The 21,145-nt window shown below is 38.0% G+C and overlaps 1 protein-coding gene across 2 annotated transcripts; it reads right to left on the reverse strand.

The window, feature by feature from the left end:
- Positions 1-2,115: 2,115 nt before the first annotated feature.
- LOC147509755 (Tetratricopeptide repeat (TPR)-like superfamily protein) lies at positions 2,116-20,056 on the reverse strand. 2 transcript variants are annotated; one of them, XR_015218604.1, is made up of 24 exons: positions 19,412-20,056; positions 19,256-19,317; positions 19,049-19,141; positions 17,813-17,885; positions 17,470-17,739; positions 17,334-17,395; positions 17,121-17,252; positions 16,989-17,030; positions 16,383-16,907; positions 16,086-16,243; positions 15,377-15,899; positions 15,095-15,157; positions 14,894-14,995; positions 11,225-11,545; positions 11,042-11,134; positions 10,866-10,967; positions 10,692-10,796; positions 7,661-7,794; positions 6,500-6,683; positions 6,231-6,362; positions 6,021-6,133; positions 5,293-5,377; positions 2,636-5,205; positions 2,116-2,261 (listed from the first exon to the last, which is right to left on the reverse strand). XR_015218604.1 is itself a non-coding variant. In XM_086601989.1 (23 exons), exons 1-23 carry the CDS (start codon positions 19,482-19,484, stop codon positions 2,968-2,970), a joined length of 5,685 nt encoding a protein of 1,894 aa, XP_086458115.1. In that variant the 5' UTR covers positions 19,485-20,056; the 3' UTR covers positions 2,371-2,967. The 2 variants fall into 2 exon arrangements, 1 of the variants encoding a protein (XP_086458115.1); XM_086601989.1 differs by lacking the exon at positions 2,116-2,261 and having other exon boundaries at positions 2,371-5,205.
- Between the last annotated feature and the right edge of the window lie 1,089 nt (positions 20,057-21,145).

A 21,145-nucleotide genomic window follows, 5' to 3' on the forward strand; every position in this document is an offset into this window, starting at 1 on the left:
AGGCCTCGTTTTCTACTATTTATTTTTGTAGAAACTTGGAGAGGTTGTGCTCCCTCAGCACCCCCTCTCCCTCTCTTGTGTACTGTCTAGATTTGTAGGTGTGTTAATGTTGGTGTTTTGCAAAGATGGTGCACCCATGTGGAGTTGAGGAAATTATTAATGAACATTCAATGTGTATGTGGTGGGTTTGAAGTTTTGAACATTTTGTGTCATGTATACATTATATACTATTGACCAATTGGATACTCATACAATGTATATATAAAACTTTAAAAATTCAATGATATATACCGTTCGACCCTAAATATTTTGCTTAATTAAGGTCCTCCTGGGGCCTGGCAAGTGTATAGTCCAACTCCTTCATGGTAGTCAAGCGCACTGCTTGGTTAAACAAAATAGAGTGCAAATAGGAACTAACCCAACCCAAAATCTAGATGGCAAGCAGGACTTAATTTAGCATATGGTTCTAGGTTCAGGACCATTTAAGCAATTATGTTTGATGATTGTCTAGTTTTTCATAATATGCAGTTGGGTACTTTAAAAACTTGGACCTGCGTCTTAATTTGACAAAACCATCTGGTTTTGTGTTTTTCCGTTTTTTTTTGGCAGGTTCATGGTGACCCAACATTTCTATGCAAGTTCTAGTTGACCCAGCATTTCTATGCATGTCGCCCACAGGCTAGAGGGCGCGAAGCACCCACACACACCCGTCCAGGGCAAACTCAACAGGTTAGCTAGGCCAAGGGTGCAACTCGAACCATGTGCCTCTTACAAAGTAATGAATAATGATGCATGCAAACTTAGGTAAGAGCAAATGTGCGCAGTTCTTATAGCTAGAACAACGGAATTTAATGAAATTAGTGCTTGAATTTTGAAATGAGGCACGCACTGGGACAGTGGGGCACAGGGATTGTCGTTAGAACAACTTCCTCAGGTTCATCCAAAGCTTCACAAACGCTGTGACTGGCTGACTGCACCGAGCATAATATCTATGAGAAACAAAGATTTTGTTAAGGTTTAGTCTTTGTTTAGGTGCCCATCATTAAGGAATGTGCAGTCAATACTAAGGGTATTCACTAAGGAATGTGCGTACCCTTGTGAAAGGAGTGGTTCGTGGTTGAGATCATGGATGATATCTCGAAGTGAAAGGTTTGATAATGATTAGTTTGATTGTCATGCAGTTTAATTTGTCTACGTCACATACTAAGCCTTTCCTTTTCCGGCTAATTCATATGGCATAAAGTACATTTAATATTGATCATTTTGAAGCACTTTTTGTTTGGTGTTTCGTAGCATTTCTGCTTTTCTATGTTTGTAGAGTTGCGCTTCTACATTTGGATCAAGATATCAAATACACGTTATATTTCTCATTATGAAAAGTTCACTCATTGACAAGTGAGAGATCACTAAGAATTTTCTCTTGGGTACCCTACCAATCAATTTATGGGCCAAAATAAATTGGTGCAACACCAAAGGTTGGCATTTATGGAAATAGTCCTAACTTTAGTCATGCCTTTAAGACCAAACTTAGAACATAAAAATCAATCAAAATGAATTTGATCCACAAATGGCAAATGTACGAGCTGGCTTTCACATGGTGTGATCAAGAAGAGAGTACTGCTCTTAGTAGATGATTTCATTGACTCCATTACTCTAGATGTTGTTTGTCACACCCTTTTACTGTTTAAACTCTGTAATATTTGAGAGAGTCTACTTATAATCTGGAATAAAGTACACACACCCTTGATGTCTTAAAACACACACATACTTCGAATGTCTCTATTTATACATTCTTGAACCAGGTATTTGAAGTGCACTAGCCGAGGATATTCCTAAAGTGTTAAAATTGGATTTCACAAGTCAATTAGCACACACAAAAATCACCAAGATGGCTTATACCTGGTAGTATTCTTAATAGCCCAATTTCTCCTTACATTTTCATAATGTGCCTAGAATCTTTGTTCATCATCTATTTCAATTCCACAAGTTTAACCGGTTAGAATTTCTATGTGAAACATTTTGTTTGGTAAGGATAGCCTATTCTTCGTTAAAGCTAACCGTGCTTTATCCCAAGCACCACTATAACACTCGAACCAAATTGGACTCGTACCAAAATACCAAATAGAAGTGACCTTTTTGACCTGGTATAAGGGAAAACTGAAGTAGATGAATTCATTCAGTTACAAAATAATTTACCCCTTCCACAAGTAGTCCTCCTCCATGAGCAGAGTCACAACTAGCTGAGGAACTAACTTCCAACCCTGTATATCAATAACATGAAGCAGATGTTGCAATTTAATCCATTTACAAATCATCGATCAAATTGCCCCAAACCCAGCACAAGCTTAGCTTGAACTTAAAAAAAAAAAAAAAAAAAAAAAAAAAGATTTATTAAGATGGCTAAAGTTTGGGATACATCCTGTCCTAGAAGTTAATTGCTGCAGCTACCGTAGGCCCTAACGAGCAGTATCACTATCCATCAGAGCAGCCCATAACAGGTGTACCCTTATGGGATTCAGACCTTATTAAGAGTACAGAAATTCTACAGTTTGAATCATGTAATAAGCGCCCAGCACCACTTAAACGTTACTTAGACACTGCAAAGTAGAAGAAGAAAGAGAAGGACCAGACTCACCTGACAACTATGGCTATCTGGACAGTAACATCACTTCTGCTTCCTTTAAAAGATTTCTTTCACATAGCACATATCTCAGACCTTCCAACGAACAGACTCCTATCTTGATAGAGTCAGAAAGTAAGATTTAACAATGTGCTGCCACCCTGGGTATGCAGTATGCTAGAGAAGAATAGCAACCCAAATTTTTGCTCGTGCATCATTTACTAGCGAGTAGTGACAAGCTTTACTTCTCGCTTTTCTGTTTCTCCCTTCACAGTTCACACAACCGCTGAACTGTATAGTTAATTGTAATTTGCACTTGGTTCCATGAAAATGTTATTGTCATCTTTTCAACTTCTAACTTCAACAACTTCAGCTACTTCTGCTTCACTATCACTGTAATCCCCCCAACACTTGGTTGGCTTCTCATTATCTCTTGAAGTACAATATGTTTCTTTTATCACCGCTAGGTCATCAGAAACACTTGTAGGATTTGGATCTTGTTCAACATTGGAAGAATTTTGTTCAGTCTCCTCAAGTTCAACTTTCTCACTCTGTTTACTCTCCTCGGAATCAACTTCCTGCTTTCTGTGTTCATCCACTTCATCGTGATGCTCTTGATTGTCTTCCTCATTATCTTCTGTTAAGGAATTATCAATACAAACATTCTCTTGAACATGAGCTTCGTTTTGTTTTTCATCCTTTTCAACATTGACGAGAGTAGCAGATTCCAGTGAACTGTTTGGAGGCGCTAGGAAAGCATCAGGTGGCACTGTCATACTATTTAAAGATGATGGCAAGACATCAGGCGACGCTGGAATACCATTTGGGGATGCTGGAAGCCCATTAGGTGGCACTGGAACTCCATTTGGGGATGCTAGAACTCCGTTAGGTGATGTTAAAGTACCGTTAGGTGATTCCGGATGCCCATTTGGAGTAAGTGGAACACCTGGGAATACTACAAAACCATTTTGAGATACTGGAAAACCATTGGGGACCCATGGCTGACCTGGTATGAATTCGGCAGCATGCGGATTCATTATCTTTGGAGGACTTAATTGACCATCCCCAGTGAATTCACTAGTCTGGAAACTAGGCTTGTTACGTAGAGCTCGATTACTAGTTCTATAACCACCTGACAGTCTAGGACCATACGGCACCCTTGCTGTAGCTGACTGATGGGGAGCTTTCCGAATAGGATTAACTGTCAGCATCAGGGGTATATTTGTTGGCACTGGCAATATACCTCCATGGTCCTTAAAACTCGGGATAGGAACTGAGCCGAAAACGGGAATCATGGTGGGGTTAAATGGAGGCGCAGCTGCTGAAAGCTTCTTGCTCATTTCTTTTCCTGTTTCTTCTTCATCTGGTTTTTCTCCATCCATTGGTAAGGACTTCTCAAGTTCACCTTCATTCGTTAATTCCCGACGACACTCAGCTCCCTCTCTCTTATTTTCCTTGACAGTTGCAGACTCTGTTTCTGTTTGCACAATCGTGTTTTCTGTCGTAATAAGTTGAGAGTCTGAATTAGAGGAAGTCATAGCACACTCCACTGATGATGTAGATCCTGCTTCAGGATCATCATATTCTGAAGGGGCAACATTTGAAACTGAATCCTTCACTATATCAGACTTTTCAGTTTGCGACCCTACTTCCCCAGCTTTGGCTTCTTTCTGTATAACACCGGCTCCCTTAGTTTCCTGGGACAGTTCAATCACCATCAGATTCTGTAGTTCTGTTTCCTTTTTGTTGCTCGTAGGACACTTCTTTTCCACAGTGGAAACTGGTGAAAGCTTCTCTCCTTGAATGGAAGTTTGGACTTGTTTCTCTTTCGCCTTTTCACTTTCTGTAGGTTCCATGTTTACTTTCTCCACCCTCACCTGAGAGTTATGCTCAATATGTTCCTTTGCCTGCTTTTCAGCAACCGCCTTCTCTATTGTCCCAGGTGGAGCCAAAGCAACTTCTTTGTATGATAAGAGCTTTCCAGCAGACTGGATGCTGGCTGAACTTCCCAGAGAGGTTGATTTGGCAGGTGGAACTGAGGGGAGTGGACTAGCTGGAGCTGATTTAGAGTTAGCAGCTTTATCTGACCCGGGTATAGGGGCGGTAGTACTGTTGACTTTTGGACTGAAACTAGAACTCTTAACCAACTTCTTTGAAACAAAAACAGCAGTAGAGGCCCCATAAGTCTCATTTGGGGAGGTTCTAGGGGATGTGAAGGTGGAGGTCTTTCCTCTGTATCTTGCAGATTCAGATACATTCATCGAATTTGTACTGAGTTTAGCTAAGCTTGGCCTCCTTGAACCAGAAGGCTTACAACCTGCAGGTGATCGACCCTTTGGAACAGCTTCTTGCCATCCCTCATCCAAAATGTCATCATGTACCAGTTCAAGTTGTTGGTTTATTGTAGATCCATCTCCCAGACCACTATTGGATATCTCAATTTTTGGTTCCACCGGTTGAGCTTCTGCTTTATTTTCCTTATCACTAGAGGTTTCCGTCACAGGGTACGCTGGTGATAAAGCTAAATCCTTTTGATATTCAGATGCGACTGTTTCCCATTGGTTTTGTCCTGGTCTACCTTTGACCTGGGTTACAAAGATAAAAAAGAAAATTACAATTTCTATAGCTAAGGATGTACCGAATTGTAAGACCATTTTTCTGAAATGAAATACCTTCAAAAGAGCAGCTTGCTTTCTTTGGCTCTCCCTTCTTTTCAGATCCGCATCTGGGTTTATATAGTCCAATAGATCTGAAACACTGGTCCAAGAGCACATGAGGAATTCAGATCAGAACACAAGTAAAAACCTTCAATCAATTGTACGTTCGACTAATATAAAACAGGATTGTTAAAATTAGAAAAGGAAAAGCATCCCCAAAAATCCTACCAATCAAAGAATATGAACTAGTGCATTACAATCTAAAAGTTGGACATTGAAATACATTATGGGGAGAGTTCGTAAGAATTTAAACATTCTTGTAAAATACACTGCATAATCTGTTATGGTAATTGGGAATTATTGAGATGAGATGACTAGTAAACAGCTTACATCTCTTTATACAGACAGATAAAGACTTAACGCAACTGCCCAGTGTGGGACTACATTTCTTTACACAATTATGTGGAAGCAATCCTACTAAGACTACCCCTCCAGTTGGAAGGTAGACTCCGTGTGTCAAACTTGAAATGACATTGAAGAAATAACGGAATGAAAACTTCACTACACGTACCATTCCCCCTCACAGAAGACCTCAATAAACACTAGTTCACTTTATTAACTAAACTCTAGTCTTCGTATCTGAATATTTAAAAACCACCCGTATGTGCCATGTCCTTTTAGGAAAAAGAATACATGAAAAAGAATTACGTGATCAGAACAACACTTTCCTGTACGAACTTTACCTTAGATGGCCTTTGCTGGCAATGGATGCATCTGGTTTCGGAGTACCATTACGTGCAGCTTCTTGTTGCTCAAGGGCTTTCGACTCAAAGTACTCAAGCCATGCAGCAGCATCCTACAAGAAGATATTGCAGAAATTCCGTACTAACTTTCAGGAAAACTTTCACAGGTGGAATCCAAGAATGATTTTCCAGTTTCAATTGTAATGTTACCTGGGTACGAAGATCCTCCTTTCCAAGTTTTGCCTGCAGGATTTGTAAAGTGGTCTGCTCATGCTGAACACTTAATGAGTAGGCTTCCATTAAAGAAAGAGCAATTGCAATAGCATGATAACTGGCAGCAGTCTGCAATAAGAAAAATTGCAGATTAACATGCATTTCAGGTGAAGCCTACTCATGTCAACGGTTTTATAGAGAAAATGAATGTGTGTGTATGTGTGTGTGTGTGTGTGAGAGAGAGAGAGAGAGAGAGAGAGAGAGACCTGTATATGATCAGCTCCAAGCAGTCGTTGGTTACACTTGAGAGCCTCATGCAAGTATCTAAGTGCAAGGTGGACATTTCCCAAGCCTTCTTCCATCATTGCAACATTGATGTAAGTAGCAGCAGTATTTGGATGGGAGGGTCCACAAGTTAAATGCAAAAGGTACAGTGCACGATTCACATACCTGGAACAAACAAGATATATAGCAACTAGGTTACTGTCTTGATGGATTTAAAATTTTATTTCCATTTTCTCCAAGTATTGATGTAACTCACAGGAGTCACAGAAACATGCTCTAAACCTCAAAAACTGTTAAACTGTATCATTCTCCCCTCAATGTTCGCTGAACTTTTACAGCATACTTGAGAATGCAGTATGAAGTTAATGGGATGCGCGACTCACCTCATGAGCCGGAAGCCACACATTCTAAGTAGAAACAAAAGGAAAATTATTTTATTTAATATGATCATTTCATTCCCTGTTTTCTCCTCCGACTTATCTCAGGGAGAAAAAAGATTAAAAACATACAGGGTAATAGGCAGAGAGATAGAACCTTCCATCCACCCCCAACAAGAAAAACTTACTAAAGTTCACCTTAGTTTAACAATAATAATAATAATACCAGGATAGTAAAGTTGTTATTATTTCAATTGCCACCGCCATATCGGTATAACTAAAAAGAATACAAGTTGCCCAAGGCTTTGACTGCCTAAGAAAAAAAAACAAGCCATATGTAATAAAATGCCATCACATGCACCAAAAAAAATATATATTTTCAGAAAATCCATGGCTGAATATATTGGATATTCCAACCCACGGGTGTATACACTCTTTCCATGTATAATTTTCACCAATGAGAGGTTTCTCCAAATAGGAATTACTCACTTAATTTTCTTACACATGTTAATCATGTCTATATCCAACCTAATAATATCAGTTTCAATTTTAAACAAGTTCCCAACTTTGCTGTAAGCCTGCAATAAGGGCACAAGGCCAAGCATAGAAGGAAGTTTAACCATTAGCTAGAGAAGACCAAGCATCAGCATCTTTTTTGATGAAGGAGCGCAACTAATCAAGGTTCTATTCATCAGGTATTTAAACAAATCAAAGAATCAAATAAATAGCTGTGGACGGGAAATATCTGGGTATAGAAAAACTTACTTTAATGCCAATTCTGTATGTTGAAGCCTGTAGTAGAATACTGCAAGATCCCCATAACTTTTCATTGTATCTGGATGATCAAGACCAAGTTCTCTCTCATTTATATCCAGAGCCTTCTGCTGGTAGATTGTTGCCTGATTTGTCACATATTAATTAGCATCAATATGTAATATATCAGGTGCGGGAAGGAAGTCAACTCCATGATGAAAATGGCCATTAAGGCTGTTAAGATGTGTAGTGTATCCCAACATGGGATGTCTAAAGCCTTGCAGTATAGTGGGCCTCTCCACTCATCACCAATTGGTTTTGAGTCGGATGCTCATAAAGTTTAAGATGGTATAAGAGTCAAAGATTCATATTCTAAAGTTTCGAAGTTGGACTCTTTTTTCTCGTCACAATCTGACACCCTGTAGGAAAACAATCATATATTTTTGCTCACTGGTCGAGAAATTGTTCTGTTTTTTGTGTTAGAAATTAGATTCAAGAAGCTTTTCCAATATTTTTTTCTTTTAATTTTTGTTACAATCTAATTTCTAATGCAAAAAAATGGATCAATTTTTCAACCAGTGAGCAAAAAGATATGACTGTTTTTCCACAGGGTGCCAGATTTAGACCGAAAACATCAATTTTACAACATTATGCTAGTTTGAAATCTAATTCAAAGTATTCTGGTATCGCCAGTCGTTTAAAGTTGAGGTTTTGGATATTCCTGCATTGAACATTTTCCTTTTCTTTGTTGGATTGAAAATTGATTTGTTTGTGATTGATGGTGTATAAATATTATGATGGCTACTTTATGAAAGTTTGCCAAATCATCAATTTACAACCTATGCATTATGTTTAATCAAATGCACCAAAGAAATCTAGGTATTTTCTGCCCCAGCTTTCAGCATAATATGACATATCCTTAGCCTGTGTTTGTCTCAACTCTAAATTTAACATCCAGTTTCAACTGTCAACATGTTTCTGGCTTATGTCTATTGTTTGTTTGTTTTTGTTTTTGTTTTTTTGTTTTTCCTTCGAGAGTGAATATTTAATGGTTGTGTGGACTGTTTTCTGGTTGGTGTTCTACAGAAGCACAAACTTAATGTGTTCTTTTAGACATGGTGATAGTGTTTTGAGAGTTGGGAAGCCACAATCGCTTCTTGTTTCTTACACTCATTTTCTAAAGCTCGTCGTTGCATGCCCTTTTACTTGCATAAGCTTTGAAGTGGATTTTGTGTTTAGCAAATTTCACGGAGTCTGTTGTTGGATCTTTCTTATCATGGATGAAATTAGTTAGTTGTTTCACCCTAAAGTTGCACACGGAAGTGTTAATGTTACTGCACCCTCAGAGCTTGTTTGTGGTTAATTGCTCGTCTGTTACTATGTGGTGTAGTTGATGCTACTATCATGAAACTTCTTGCAGATCAAACCTGATGCCACGACTTTGTTCACTATACTCTGTTCATGTGCATCCTTAAGTTGAGGAGTCATATGTCATAGTAAACAATGTTGTGTTGTATGCCCTAGTACGTGATACTAGTTGGTTGTTTTTCTGAGTAAGGTTTGCCCTGGATATTTGTGTGGATGTATTATTTTTCAAGTGCAAGTGTTCGAGGATATGTAAAACTTGATGTTGGTGGCTGCCGTTTTCTCTTTTAGATGAAGTGTTGTGAGGATATTTATTGTGAAGAGTGTGGTAGTCATTTCACATTTGGGTATTTACTTGTATTGTATTGAAAACTTGAAATATACCGAGTCCTTGAGGGGGAGTGTTAAAGAGTACAAGGGTATTATAGTGTTAAATTGCCAATTTTTCCATAAGCTTGAACTTATGTGAAGGGTCAATTCTATTAATATGAGAGGAGGCCCAAGAGAGAAATAGGCGGGACACACCTAGAAATTGTGGTGGAATAATCTCAACACTCTCCCTCAGCGGGACATGCTGGAAATAAACACAAGTGGGCACTTTTTTATTTTTTGTGCAACTTTCACCTGACAAGACTTGAACCCGAGACTTCTTATAAACTTGAGCTCTTATAGTACTAGAATTAGGGTTTAGTCTAAGTAGACCAGTTTAATTGGAGTAGGCTATTGTATTTGGCCAAAAGGCCTGTATACTCCACGTCAGCGCAGTATGTTGTAAGGAACGCCACATGTGATAGGGTGTGTTGAGATGTTTAGTATATCCCCATGGGATTTTAAAGACTTGTAGTATAGTATAAAAGTTCTTGGGCCTCTCCACTCCTCACTAATTAGTTTTGACTTGGGTGCTCCTAAATTTTAAGAAAGGCCAAATTGTGTTTAACTGGTAGTATGCAAACTATAACATTCATATATTTGATGTGGTAGTTCTCATGAAAGAAAATCTAGGGGAGCAAAACTAAGAGATTATGGACCAACGCGTCTGCTTAAAAGGTGTTGTCTGTCAGATGAGATATTAAAGCATAAAAAATGAGCAAGTGATATACTGAAAAGTCACTACTATGTGGTAACAGCAAAAAAAGAGGAAGTGATAAACTAATAAGTCACTATATACTGCACAAAGGATTTTTTTACTAGTTAGCATATAATTTATGATTCACTCATATGCCTTTATGTACATGATTTAGAAGTTAAGAGACATGGGACCACATGGGAAATGGAACTAATCAGAAGTGAAGTGTGCTTTACAGCTTATGAAGCTCTTGAAACCAATAGGACTCCTTCAGCCCCTCTACTGAGATAAACTAGTAACATGTCCATGACAGTAAAATTATGTTTTAGCTATTAAAGACTGGAGAAGAAGAAAGAAAAGACTATACGGCATTGAACAGTTAGGCCTTCCCCCACACAATTATATAAAAGAAAATAGTAGGGTTTACATAATAGAAACTTCCTAAAAAATTCGGCAGATGTCCCTCAAAACTCTAATAATAATTATATCATGAAGCTTAACAAATGCATGCATTCACAACTTAACACTTCCTACCTTATGTTGTAATAAACCTCAAACAAATATTACTTGGACTTTTCTAGATAACAATGAACAGCGTATATCAGCACAAACCTGGTTAAAGTCACCAGTATGGTAGAGCACTACAGCTAATAGACTATAAGCTCCAGCTGTCATTCGGTGATAAGGCCCGCATACTGCAACAAGCTTGGCAAGTGCCTGCGGAATCAACGTGAAAAATCAGTCTTCGTAAAGAAAAATGAAAAAGGAATAAACTATGTTAAATACCTTTGTGCCATAGTTAACAGCATCTTCCAGTTTGCCTTTATCAAGGGAAGTCTTTGATGACTCCAACAATGTGCGCCCATCTGCAGATGAGCATGCCGCGTGCTGTTTTATAGAATCACCATGGTTACACTTCTCCAGTGAATATGAACTCTTCAAATGTGAGAAAATCGTGTTACCTTGTAGACAGGGACCATGCTAACAATGTCTGACTTCCTGAAAGGAGATGGAGTGTCCATATCGTAGTCCCTGGGAACAAGCTCAAGTCCAACCTGGTAAGACTACATTGTAAGACAGAGCAGAATAGAGCATTGACCATAATAGGGCTCTCAAGTTGAAAAATGATTGAAACAATGTTATACTTTGTGGCAGAGCCCCCGAAGTATTGCAAACTTTCTTAAGTTCTGGGAACTTTCAGAGTTCCATTGCCACCCAAACCTCTTCGAGAGGAAGGTCTCCACCCATTTCCATTTTAGATAATTGTCGTCAGCTATATTTGTATCAGTATTTTCGGGCAAGGGACTTCCCAGAAAGACATTCAAGCATGCAGCTATGGTCCCAGACAAGTCAGCTATGTTGCCAATAGCTGCAACAGATGCCTGCAATATGTGCTTATAGGCTCGAACAATCATCTCATGTATACAGAGTGATTGTACATGAGGGAGCTTGTCTGCAAGTTCAACCTACAATGAGTCAAAGATGAATTAGAAATATAACTCTATAAAATAAAAATATCTTGGCTGTAAAGACAAATAATTGTGGACATGAAATAAATAAATAAGTAATAATGATAATAACAATAAATTTTAACTATATTTTTGTTGGTGGTACTATATTAGAATATTATGAATAACAGAATATTGATAGTAAAGCATTAAGTATTTAAACAATTGGATCTTTTTATAACAACTGATACAGATATCAGTTGATTTATAAAAGAGCTTGTTGGGATGTTCTCATCAAGAGCTCTCCAACAACAACTATTTTTGAGGATCCTGATATTTATCATCTGATATCTTTGAGATAACAAGAAAAGATGTACCTAAGATTTGCAGTTAGTAAGAACATCTCCAATGGAGTTGTCCACCTTTTTGTATATATATAAGCGGTTGGCCACTTGTTTAGCCACACCAGGTTTCAAAGGCAACAGCAAAGCACCAGATGGCAAAGGCATACTGGATTTCTGTAATATAAAGGCGTGAAGGACAAAAGGTTCCATGCCATAGCACAAGCAAAAATATCTCAAAACAATAGTTCGAGTTCCCACCAAATTCTTGCTTTCAACTTATCCCACACACTTCCTAGGAAGCACAGATACCGACACACGACAAGGATACGACATGACACGGATTCGTGGACACGACATTTTTCAAAAATATAGGACATGGATACATCATGGACATGTTTGAATAATATATATATATATATATTTCACCGTCACAGAAGGGGCATGGAGCCAGCGTCCTCTTTTCTCTCTCAAAAATTTCTTGTATGCGTGAGATTACTATTCTGGCGTGTCCCCGGCATGTCGGAAATTAAAAAAAAAATAATTATAAAATAAGATACTCCAAATCGCATATCCGACACGTATCGGGGCGTATCTGACACATATCGGGGCATATCCGTGTCGGACACGTATCGGACACTGATACTTCACCCTTAGAGATGTATCGGTGCTTCATAGCATGCTTCTCTGTCATAACTTCTCTCAGAGTTTCCTACTCTTCCAGATTGCTAAATGGCTCACTTAATTGGTTGATGGAAACTTTATAAAGAAGCTTCCAATCTTCCCGAGACTTTGAGATGTACCATTCATCTGATGATCAATTTGAAATTTGATATACTTTTCAAGACTTTTGACGAAGTCATCCAATGGCTGATCGAAGTTATTTGGGATTAGGTACGCACAATCCTTATTCTTACTTAGTAGATTGGATTAACGTTTTTAAGTTCGAAGGAAACTAAAAATCAGATCCCATTGTTCAACCAAGTGGAGTCCTTGAAACATGCTATAAGTGTTGTTTATGAATTTTCACTGAAGAGGGTAATCAATGCGTCATGAGGGTTAAAATGTAGTACTCAAGCAGGATATGTTTCTGCCAATTCACTTAAAAGATGGTTTTTCCTTGTTAAATTGTCAATTTCTCCATAAGCTCGAACTTATATGAAGGGTAAATTTTATTAATATATTAGAGTAGACTTGAGGACACTCATATATGTCAACACTCCCCCTTAGCGGGACACGCTGAAAATACATAGGTAGAAGGGTTGGACATCTTCACCTGGCCGGCAGGAGTGAAAATGCACAAGGTAGAAGAAGTGGACGTCTTCACCTGACAAGAGTTGAACCCGGGACCTCTCAGAAACCAGAGGTTCTAATACCATATTAAATTGCCAATTTCTCCATGCTCGAACTTATGTGAAGGGTCAATTATATTAATATACTAACGACTCATATATGTCAACATTCCTACCTTGAGCACCGAGCAAGATTAAGGAATATAACAAGGTTTGAGGCTACCAAGTAGTAGGAGCATCAAGAAGGTGAGAGCACAAACTGATTCACAAAATGTAGTATCCTTTGTCACAAAGGGAAACTACCCATGGCAGGCCAAGCACATGATGGGAAGAATTAGAAGATGCATTGAATAGATGGAAGTTTTCTTTTTGAAGCATATTTATAGGGAAGCTAATCAGCTGACAGATAATTTAGCTTCTAATATCCCTTCTATTAGTTTTGTTGAAATTGTACCAAGTTCTTTTTCTGAGTAAGGAAAATAGTCTATGAGGATGTAATAGGCACAAAGTATCTGAGAATGTAATCAAGCTTTTCTATTAATGAAAAGGGGTAGGGACCTCTCTAACAACCTCGCTTATCCATCAAAGCCTGATCATTGGTGCGTCTATTATAAGAGGTGACCAGTTTTTGTATCCAAAAGTTCATTGTACTTCGTATGGCACACTTTAGGTCCGGTATTATAACCTGCATTTCACCAAGTGCTAAACAAGGAATTTATAGTCCTTGGGATGCAACCTGATGTTCGCATCCCAACCCTGCAAACTAAGGGTACATCCAAAGGCCAAACTCGTTATAAAGTATACATAGATCATAGTTGTGACACTCATTCTTATGGAAATCACTTGATTTAATGAGAAAACAGGAGCAGGCTCATTAGGGTCCTTCATAGCAGGAGCATTCTCAATCATCGTGTGCCATTTGAAAAGGAGTTAAGAAGAGTTACCAAGCAACTACTTGCAGCTATTGTATTCAAATAATAGATTTAATCACAAAATATAAAAACAGATTTTTCAACTTTCTTTTTTCCTTTTTCTTTTAATGCAGGCAGTAGGACAGACTGACAGACAGCAGCGAGAGATAGGCATTGAGCATCCGTTTGTTTATTCTTATAACTAGTTTATGCAGATACATTCAGTCTAAGTTTATTTGGTGCATATTGTGCTCAATTTGTTTTGCTCGAAACAATTATTAGTGCTCAATTCTAGTTTGGTGCAGAAAGAATATTGGCCTTCGTTAAACGTGCTTCAAGTGGCAATAAATTGTGTATTTCCAAACAGTATCCATCGGACAACTTACAGAGACATACAGCCAAAGAAAAACTTTGCATGGAATATTTGCCACACATGCCTCTTTAAGTGGCTTGAGAGCGGAGGGCGGAGTGTCCAGAATGCGTAGCAATTCCACTGGAGGCAATAATTTTGGAATGGCTGGCAAAAATGCCTTCCAACGGATTCCTAGGGCGTTAAAGATGCTCTATAAAGAAAGGGTCTTATTTAGACTGAGAATTATTTCATGATGCAAGTTGCAACCTAGAAGATCTGATATCTTGAGATCTGCTTTTACAAGAACTCTGAGAAACCCCAGGTTATTTTATGACGTGAGATCCGCTAATCTTCAATTTTCAAAGTAATAAGATCCACATTTTCATTGTGCAACAAAAAAAAAATCAGATTTGAACAGTCTATAAATAATGTATATGTGATACTGTAAGAGAAGATGCTGAAAGATTTACCACACGTCCCAAGGAGCACATTTGTAATCCCCTAGTATGCATGAAATCTGTCATCGTCCTTCCATCAACAGGAGAAAGTTCAAGGGAACCAAAATCTGCAACCTGGTGAATTTAAGAGAAACTTGATGAGGATAATGAAGTCAGTATGTTCCAGAAACTCTGAAGCCAAGGGATCACACTGAAGGGAAGGGTAAAAGTTACCAGTTTTGGAAGTGCGGTATCACTGTAGTAGTTGTGCGCCATCTCAATCAATTCAACAGGTGACTGTAAACATCCGTGAAATCACAAAAATAAAAATAATGCTATATGAATACGCTCTAACTAATCGAGACAGTGAAAGTTCTTGTATACACGTAAAATTTAACTAATAAGTTGAACGGCGTGAATGAACACCTTACGTAATTACTTAGCTACGCAATTTACTTAGCTACCACCAACAATTTCATCAGATAAACGTGAATTCAAGGTAGTAACAGTACACACCTTAAGGTGAAAACCAGTTCCTGAGTCTTTGAGGTGGAAAAGTGCTGCTTCAGGAAGCAGCTTACTCAACATCATTTCCTTCTCTGATTCTTGCTTTTCTGATTCCTTATCATCAATGCTTTCTGATTTTCCGCACGGGTTAGGACCATTAGTGCTCACATTGTCCCTTCCCTGCTCAGTATTATGGCTCTTTTCATCTGTCTTTTTCTTGATTTCTTTTAAGAGGCCGCCATGCTTCCCAAGACCCTTGACTGTTGGCTCGACTTTTGCTTCTTCAGTTTTTTTCGCATCAGTCTTCTCTGGAGCATGATTTTGCAAATGTTGTACCCAACATGCTCCTAGCTCCCATCTGATGGACAATCTTGGATTTGTAGCTTCTTTTTGCAACTTCTCCAGACTGTCCTGTAGTACTTTTCTCACCAAAGATCTCGCAGACCATAAATCCTCCAATTCTGAATTTTGTATGCGTTGAACTCCAGTAGATGGTTGAGGCGTGGTTGACTTATGCAATAGCATTCTCAAGCTGAAAGATTGTTAAGAGTGAGTGATTTTGAGGCGTCTATCAATCAACGGGAGACCATAAAGACTGTACACGAAAGCTCTCTTATCGACACTCTTACAGTGATTTTGATAGACGACCTAAGGATTAAGATACATTCTGAAGTCCTATAACCACTCATTAGCTAGACGTAAGATGCCCCACACGTACCTATTGACGTTCAAGGCACCGGCACCTCCATCCGGCTGATCCTCAATGTCAATGTCCTTCGGAAGAGGAGTCCCTTCCTGAACTCTCTCAACTGGAACTCTCACAACAGCAGTATATCCGCAATGTCTAACTACCACAACACCTAAAGTAGCGGTATCCTGCAAGTTAACTATGCTATTTAAGGAATCAACAAGAAATGCTCCATCAACTAAAGACAAAAATAAAGGGAGACGTGAAGAGGCATCCAAAATACCAAATGCAGCAATTACCCGTAAAAGAAACAAAACTATTACATACGTGAACTGTGGCACTTTCATCAGCAGTTATTCCCTTGAGTAAATTTCTTTGAGTAATTTCCTCTTTGGACAATCCAGAAGCCTGATTTGCAACAACTTTACTATTTGACTTTGTACTTGCATCAGGGATATCTCTTGTTACAGTAATCTGCAAATCTCCAACTTGCTCTTCATGCAAAATTGATGCTATGCTACAACTTTGAGAGCATACATTGCTGTCAATAAGCCGCTGAATTGCTGCAACAGCTTTAACAACTGATACGTCGACAAATAAACAGTGAAGTAGAAAAGCTTTCCGATCACGGACTTGTCTCTCCTCCGGTGTTTTACAAGGCATAGCAGCAAGAATCGAGAATTCTCTTGCCCATGGCCTGTAGTCATGCTTCCCATCTCTTCCTTGACCACCCCCACTTCCTCCCCAACTCTCATCCTCTGTGGGAAGCGGGGGGAAAACAGATGAGTTCTCCGCAGCAACAGGAGGAACAACCCACGTGTTTGCTCGGAAACCATAAGGAAGATTCCCAAACTGAAAATCAACATACATTATCCTCATATACCCACATTTACCAACATACTTCTTAAATCGTCCTTATAAAATAAAACGTACCTTATTATGCTCAGTGAATGCTTTCATGAGAAACTTGTATGCCTGCGAAACAAAAAATTCACTTAAACATTCTACTTAGGCAATTAAACAAACAGAATAAGACAGAAATCAAGAAACCCAGATAACACTCACGGCATCGAAGTTTGGACTTATCTGCTGTAACAAACCAACAAGGGAATGACTAATAAGTGGTTGTTTTCCAACAGGGTAAAACCCTTTTCTTGATGCCACAATCTTCACTGGCTTCCCACTACAAACTCTAACCTGCAAATAAACACACGCCCTCATTTCCTTAACCAGCCCACTTCATACAAACCAAATTACTAAATGTGAAAAAAAACTTACATCAATTTGGAAGAAATCTTCTTCCTTTTTCTCCTCAAAAGGACGCGACGATTTCCTAATATCTATAACAGGGATTAAAAACACATCAAAATTAAACAAACCCCAAGTATAATATATACAAAAAAGAAATACTCACATTGAATTGGTGCAGTAAGATGTGAAAAAGAGAAGAAATCATAAAAATGGCCAAGCTTAGTTGGAGGACACATAGAACCCTCTTTGTCCTTCTCTCCTTCTGACTCAACAACAACAACAACTGAAGTAGTACCATCTTTGTTGTCTTCAGTAACAGTGGTACTTGTTTTCTTGTTTACTTGTTTAGGAGAAGAAGAGGGCGAAGTAGTGCATGCAACAATGTCGAGTAGTCTTCTTATGTGGTTAATTGCTTGCTCTTCTGTGTAGTTTTCTGCATGGAAGAAAGAGAGAAATGAGGTGAGGTTTTGTTTTGAGTGGGGACGGTTGTTAAGTTAGTTAGTTACCTTGGACGATTGAGAGGAAAGCTGGTTTTAAGGATACGATGTCAACAGTGTCTTTTTGACTGCCTCCTCGTACCTGTTAGAGAAGAATATGTATCAATTAATTATTGTGAAAATTAATTTGAATAATTTTTCTTGACATGTCTTTTTCTAATAAAAAATGGTAGAGCATTTTCAAGTTTCAAGTTTCAAGTTTCAAGTCAAGTTCCATGATGCATTTTTTTGGGGGCCGCAAACAGCGTGGAGCATTATTAAGAGGTAAGTGAAAACTGTACTAGTGTACTGCCAAAACTAAAAAAATGGAAAATGGGTCCGCATCCTTCTCTTTGTACTTCATGAAAAGTAGATCAATCCAACTAACAGTCCTTTTCTTAGGTACTTCATGGACCCCGATTGTACCAATAAAAATACCCTTAAATTTTGCCTATTTTCTTGTTTCTTTTATACTAGTATCTCAGTGAAAAGTGAAAACCGCCCACATCAAAGCACATTCATATTTCCGAAATCTCAAATATATATATGACTTAATTTGGTCTGGTGGTAATGGTACCTAATTGTCATTCATATGACCCTAACAAAACTAAAAACAATAATAGTGAGTCTTACTTCATCTTGCTGGAATATGACCCTTACTTTGTGTGAGACAGACATACTTACGTCTGAATCTTGATTACAACAGATTACCAAATTAATAATAAAGAACACCTGCAAATATTTCTAAGACCGCTTGCATACTCTGATGGAGAGAGAGAGTATAATAGAAAGGAATATTACTTACTTTTACTTTGAGTTGTCACATTTTTTTCTTAAAAAACATTCTGCTATATAAAACAAATTGAGAAGTAGTATTATTGTGCAACATGTATGCCGCGCCCTTCAAATAAAGGATTAGTGTTTCCAAAACCATAATTGATCATTAATTGTCACCCAGCCCAACTTTCTGTACTGTATAACTAATTGTATGACTATTGGAGATGAATGAACCACGTGCGTAACACAGCATTCTCGCGACGTGGACTCAATATAATGAACCCTCAACGAACAGGCTGAGGAGTGAGGAATAGCATTTTCCACTTTTCCTACTGAATTAGATTTTAATTTGTAGCATTTTCCACTTTTCCAACTTAAATGGCAGTAGCTAGCTAGAGCAATGAATAACAAGTGAGATGGAGGAGCCATGCATAATTATACCAAATTCTTGCATACTAAATTGAAGCAATGAATGGAAGAAATGCGCACCTCGTGAGATAAGGAGTAACAAGTCATGTGACATGTCTCAGTATTAACGGCTAGCAGTTTCTTCACATCTAAGATTTTGTCCGTTGATATCCCCTATAATATGCCCCCACAAAACAACAGATGAATGCTAGTTAACACCTTCAAACAAAACTCCACACTTGAAAAACTATCAAAACTCAATTTGGTTGGTGTTCGCGGTTTTTTCACCTTGAGAGTCAGCTGTGTATAGTCTGGTGTTTCAACTGTTATGTCTAGTGCAGTTGGCAAAACTAAAAAAGGTTCTAAACATTAGTATCATTTTAAGAGAAACTTAACAGAAGAGGAAATGATCAAGAATTTGGCTAGTCGTTTGAGATGTTTCACCTTTCTCTTCCTTTTTCTTCTTCTCGCCCTTAGTTTTGTGTGGTTTCGATTTTCCTCCTGTTTTTGGAGCCATTTTGCATAAAAAAAGCTACTACTGACACTTTTAGAGATTGAACAAAATGTCTTATAATCCTCCAAATATCAATAAGTTCATCATGTTTTTGCTATTGATGTAACAAAGATTAGCTTCACTATATTCGAGCATGCAACAGAAAGACATGGAATTCAGTCTCGTCGCATATACTCGATATGAAGAACCGATTCTCCTACAGAATATGAACTCAGGAACATGGACGACAAGCACACACAGATAGAATAAGCGCGCTAAGTAATAGGAAAATGCTCAAATTAGAGTGGAATGAAGCAACGGCAGAGCTACAATTCATAGGAGTACACAAGAAGCAGAATAGTTTGGAGAACCATTGGCAGTGAATTGAATGTCGCAGCGATTTGAAATGTGAAATAATTCTGAATTAACAACGCAAGTGAATATATATATGAGAATGAAATGAGAGATATGATATATATGTTAGGAGTGCGCTGTTGAGAATGAGAAAGTGTAGAGGTGAAGGAGGAGGGAACTGACGATGGATAGATAGATATATAGATAGAACGATAGAAAGATAAGGTACCAACCCTTCAGATACTCTCCCATAGCTTACACAATATGGTTAACACATGCATACAAACAAACACGTACTGGAATGTGACTGAGAGGCTAAGTTATTTCCCACCTCTCATTTCTTTTCCATTCTTTGCATATCAACACACGTCCTCCATCTCAAATCTCTATTCTGATTTCCCTAAGCGAACAATGACATGTTAACATTATTAATTTATTACTACCAAGCAATGTTTTGAAAACCGAACCAGTAATCTAACAGATTTTTTTAAAATGGTTCAACCAGGTTCAACCATAGTTCGACTCGGTCGGACCGATTTATGTTTATTTAGTAAATTTTTTAATAATTACAATAATAAAATGAATAAATACATGTTTTAATTCAATATTAATTGGTATTATGTATCAAAATAAATTTCTTATACAAGAAATACATAGTAGTATGTTGGTTTGGAGTTTGGATTATCTTGTTTAGGTGTTAGGTTCAACTCCCCACATTATCAATTTTTCAAAAAAAAAAAAAAAAAAAAATTATATAAGGATGATCCGGTTTAGAACTGATTCGCCGGTTCAACCACGGTTTAACCTTAGACCGAGAGTCCGACTATAAACTCAAGTTTTAACTGAACCGAACCGAAAATTTACCGGTTCCGGTCGGACTCCGGTTCAACCACCGGTCCGGTCCGGTTTTCTAAACACTGCTACCAAGTGGCCCTTCACTTTTGGCTCCATGCAGTGAAGGACGCATAGACGACCAAGAATTTTAGAATTTACTAAAATCCTCACATATTTTAAACCCGAATATCCCAAAATATACTTTTTTAACAAATTCAAATTGTGTTACGCATTGGCTTTTTTTTAAGTCTTCAAACCCGTCATTCTAGATCAATAGTTAGCCTGGTTTTCCTCAAGATCAATAGTTAGTTCTAAATTTCTAATTGTAATTTAAGAAGTGATATAAAATTGTTAGGGGGCTAATTATATAACTTTAATTAATTAGTGATATAGGGGAGGCTCATCTAATTTTTTAAAAAATGGGGGATAATTATATAATTTAAGTGACATGAGGGAGGTTCTTCAAAATAATTAATAAAAAGGGAGCTTGTTCTAAT

Source organism: Coptis chinensis, chromosome 3, assembly GCF_015680905.1.
Source record: "Coptis chinensis isolate HL-2020 chromosome 3, ASM1568090v1, whole genome shotgun sequence".
Taxonomy (NCBI): Eukaryota; Viridiplantae; Streptophyta; class Magnoliopsida; order Ranunculales; family Ranunculaceae; genus Coptis; species Coptis chinensis.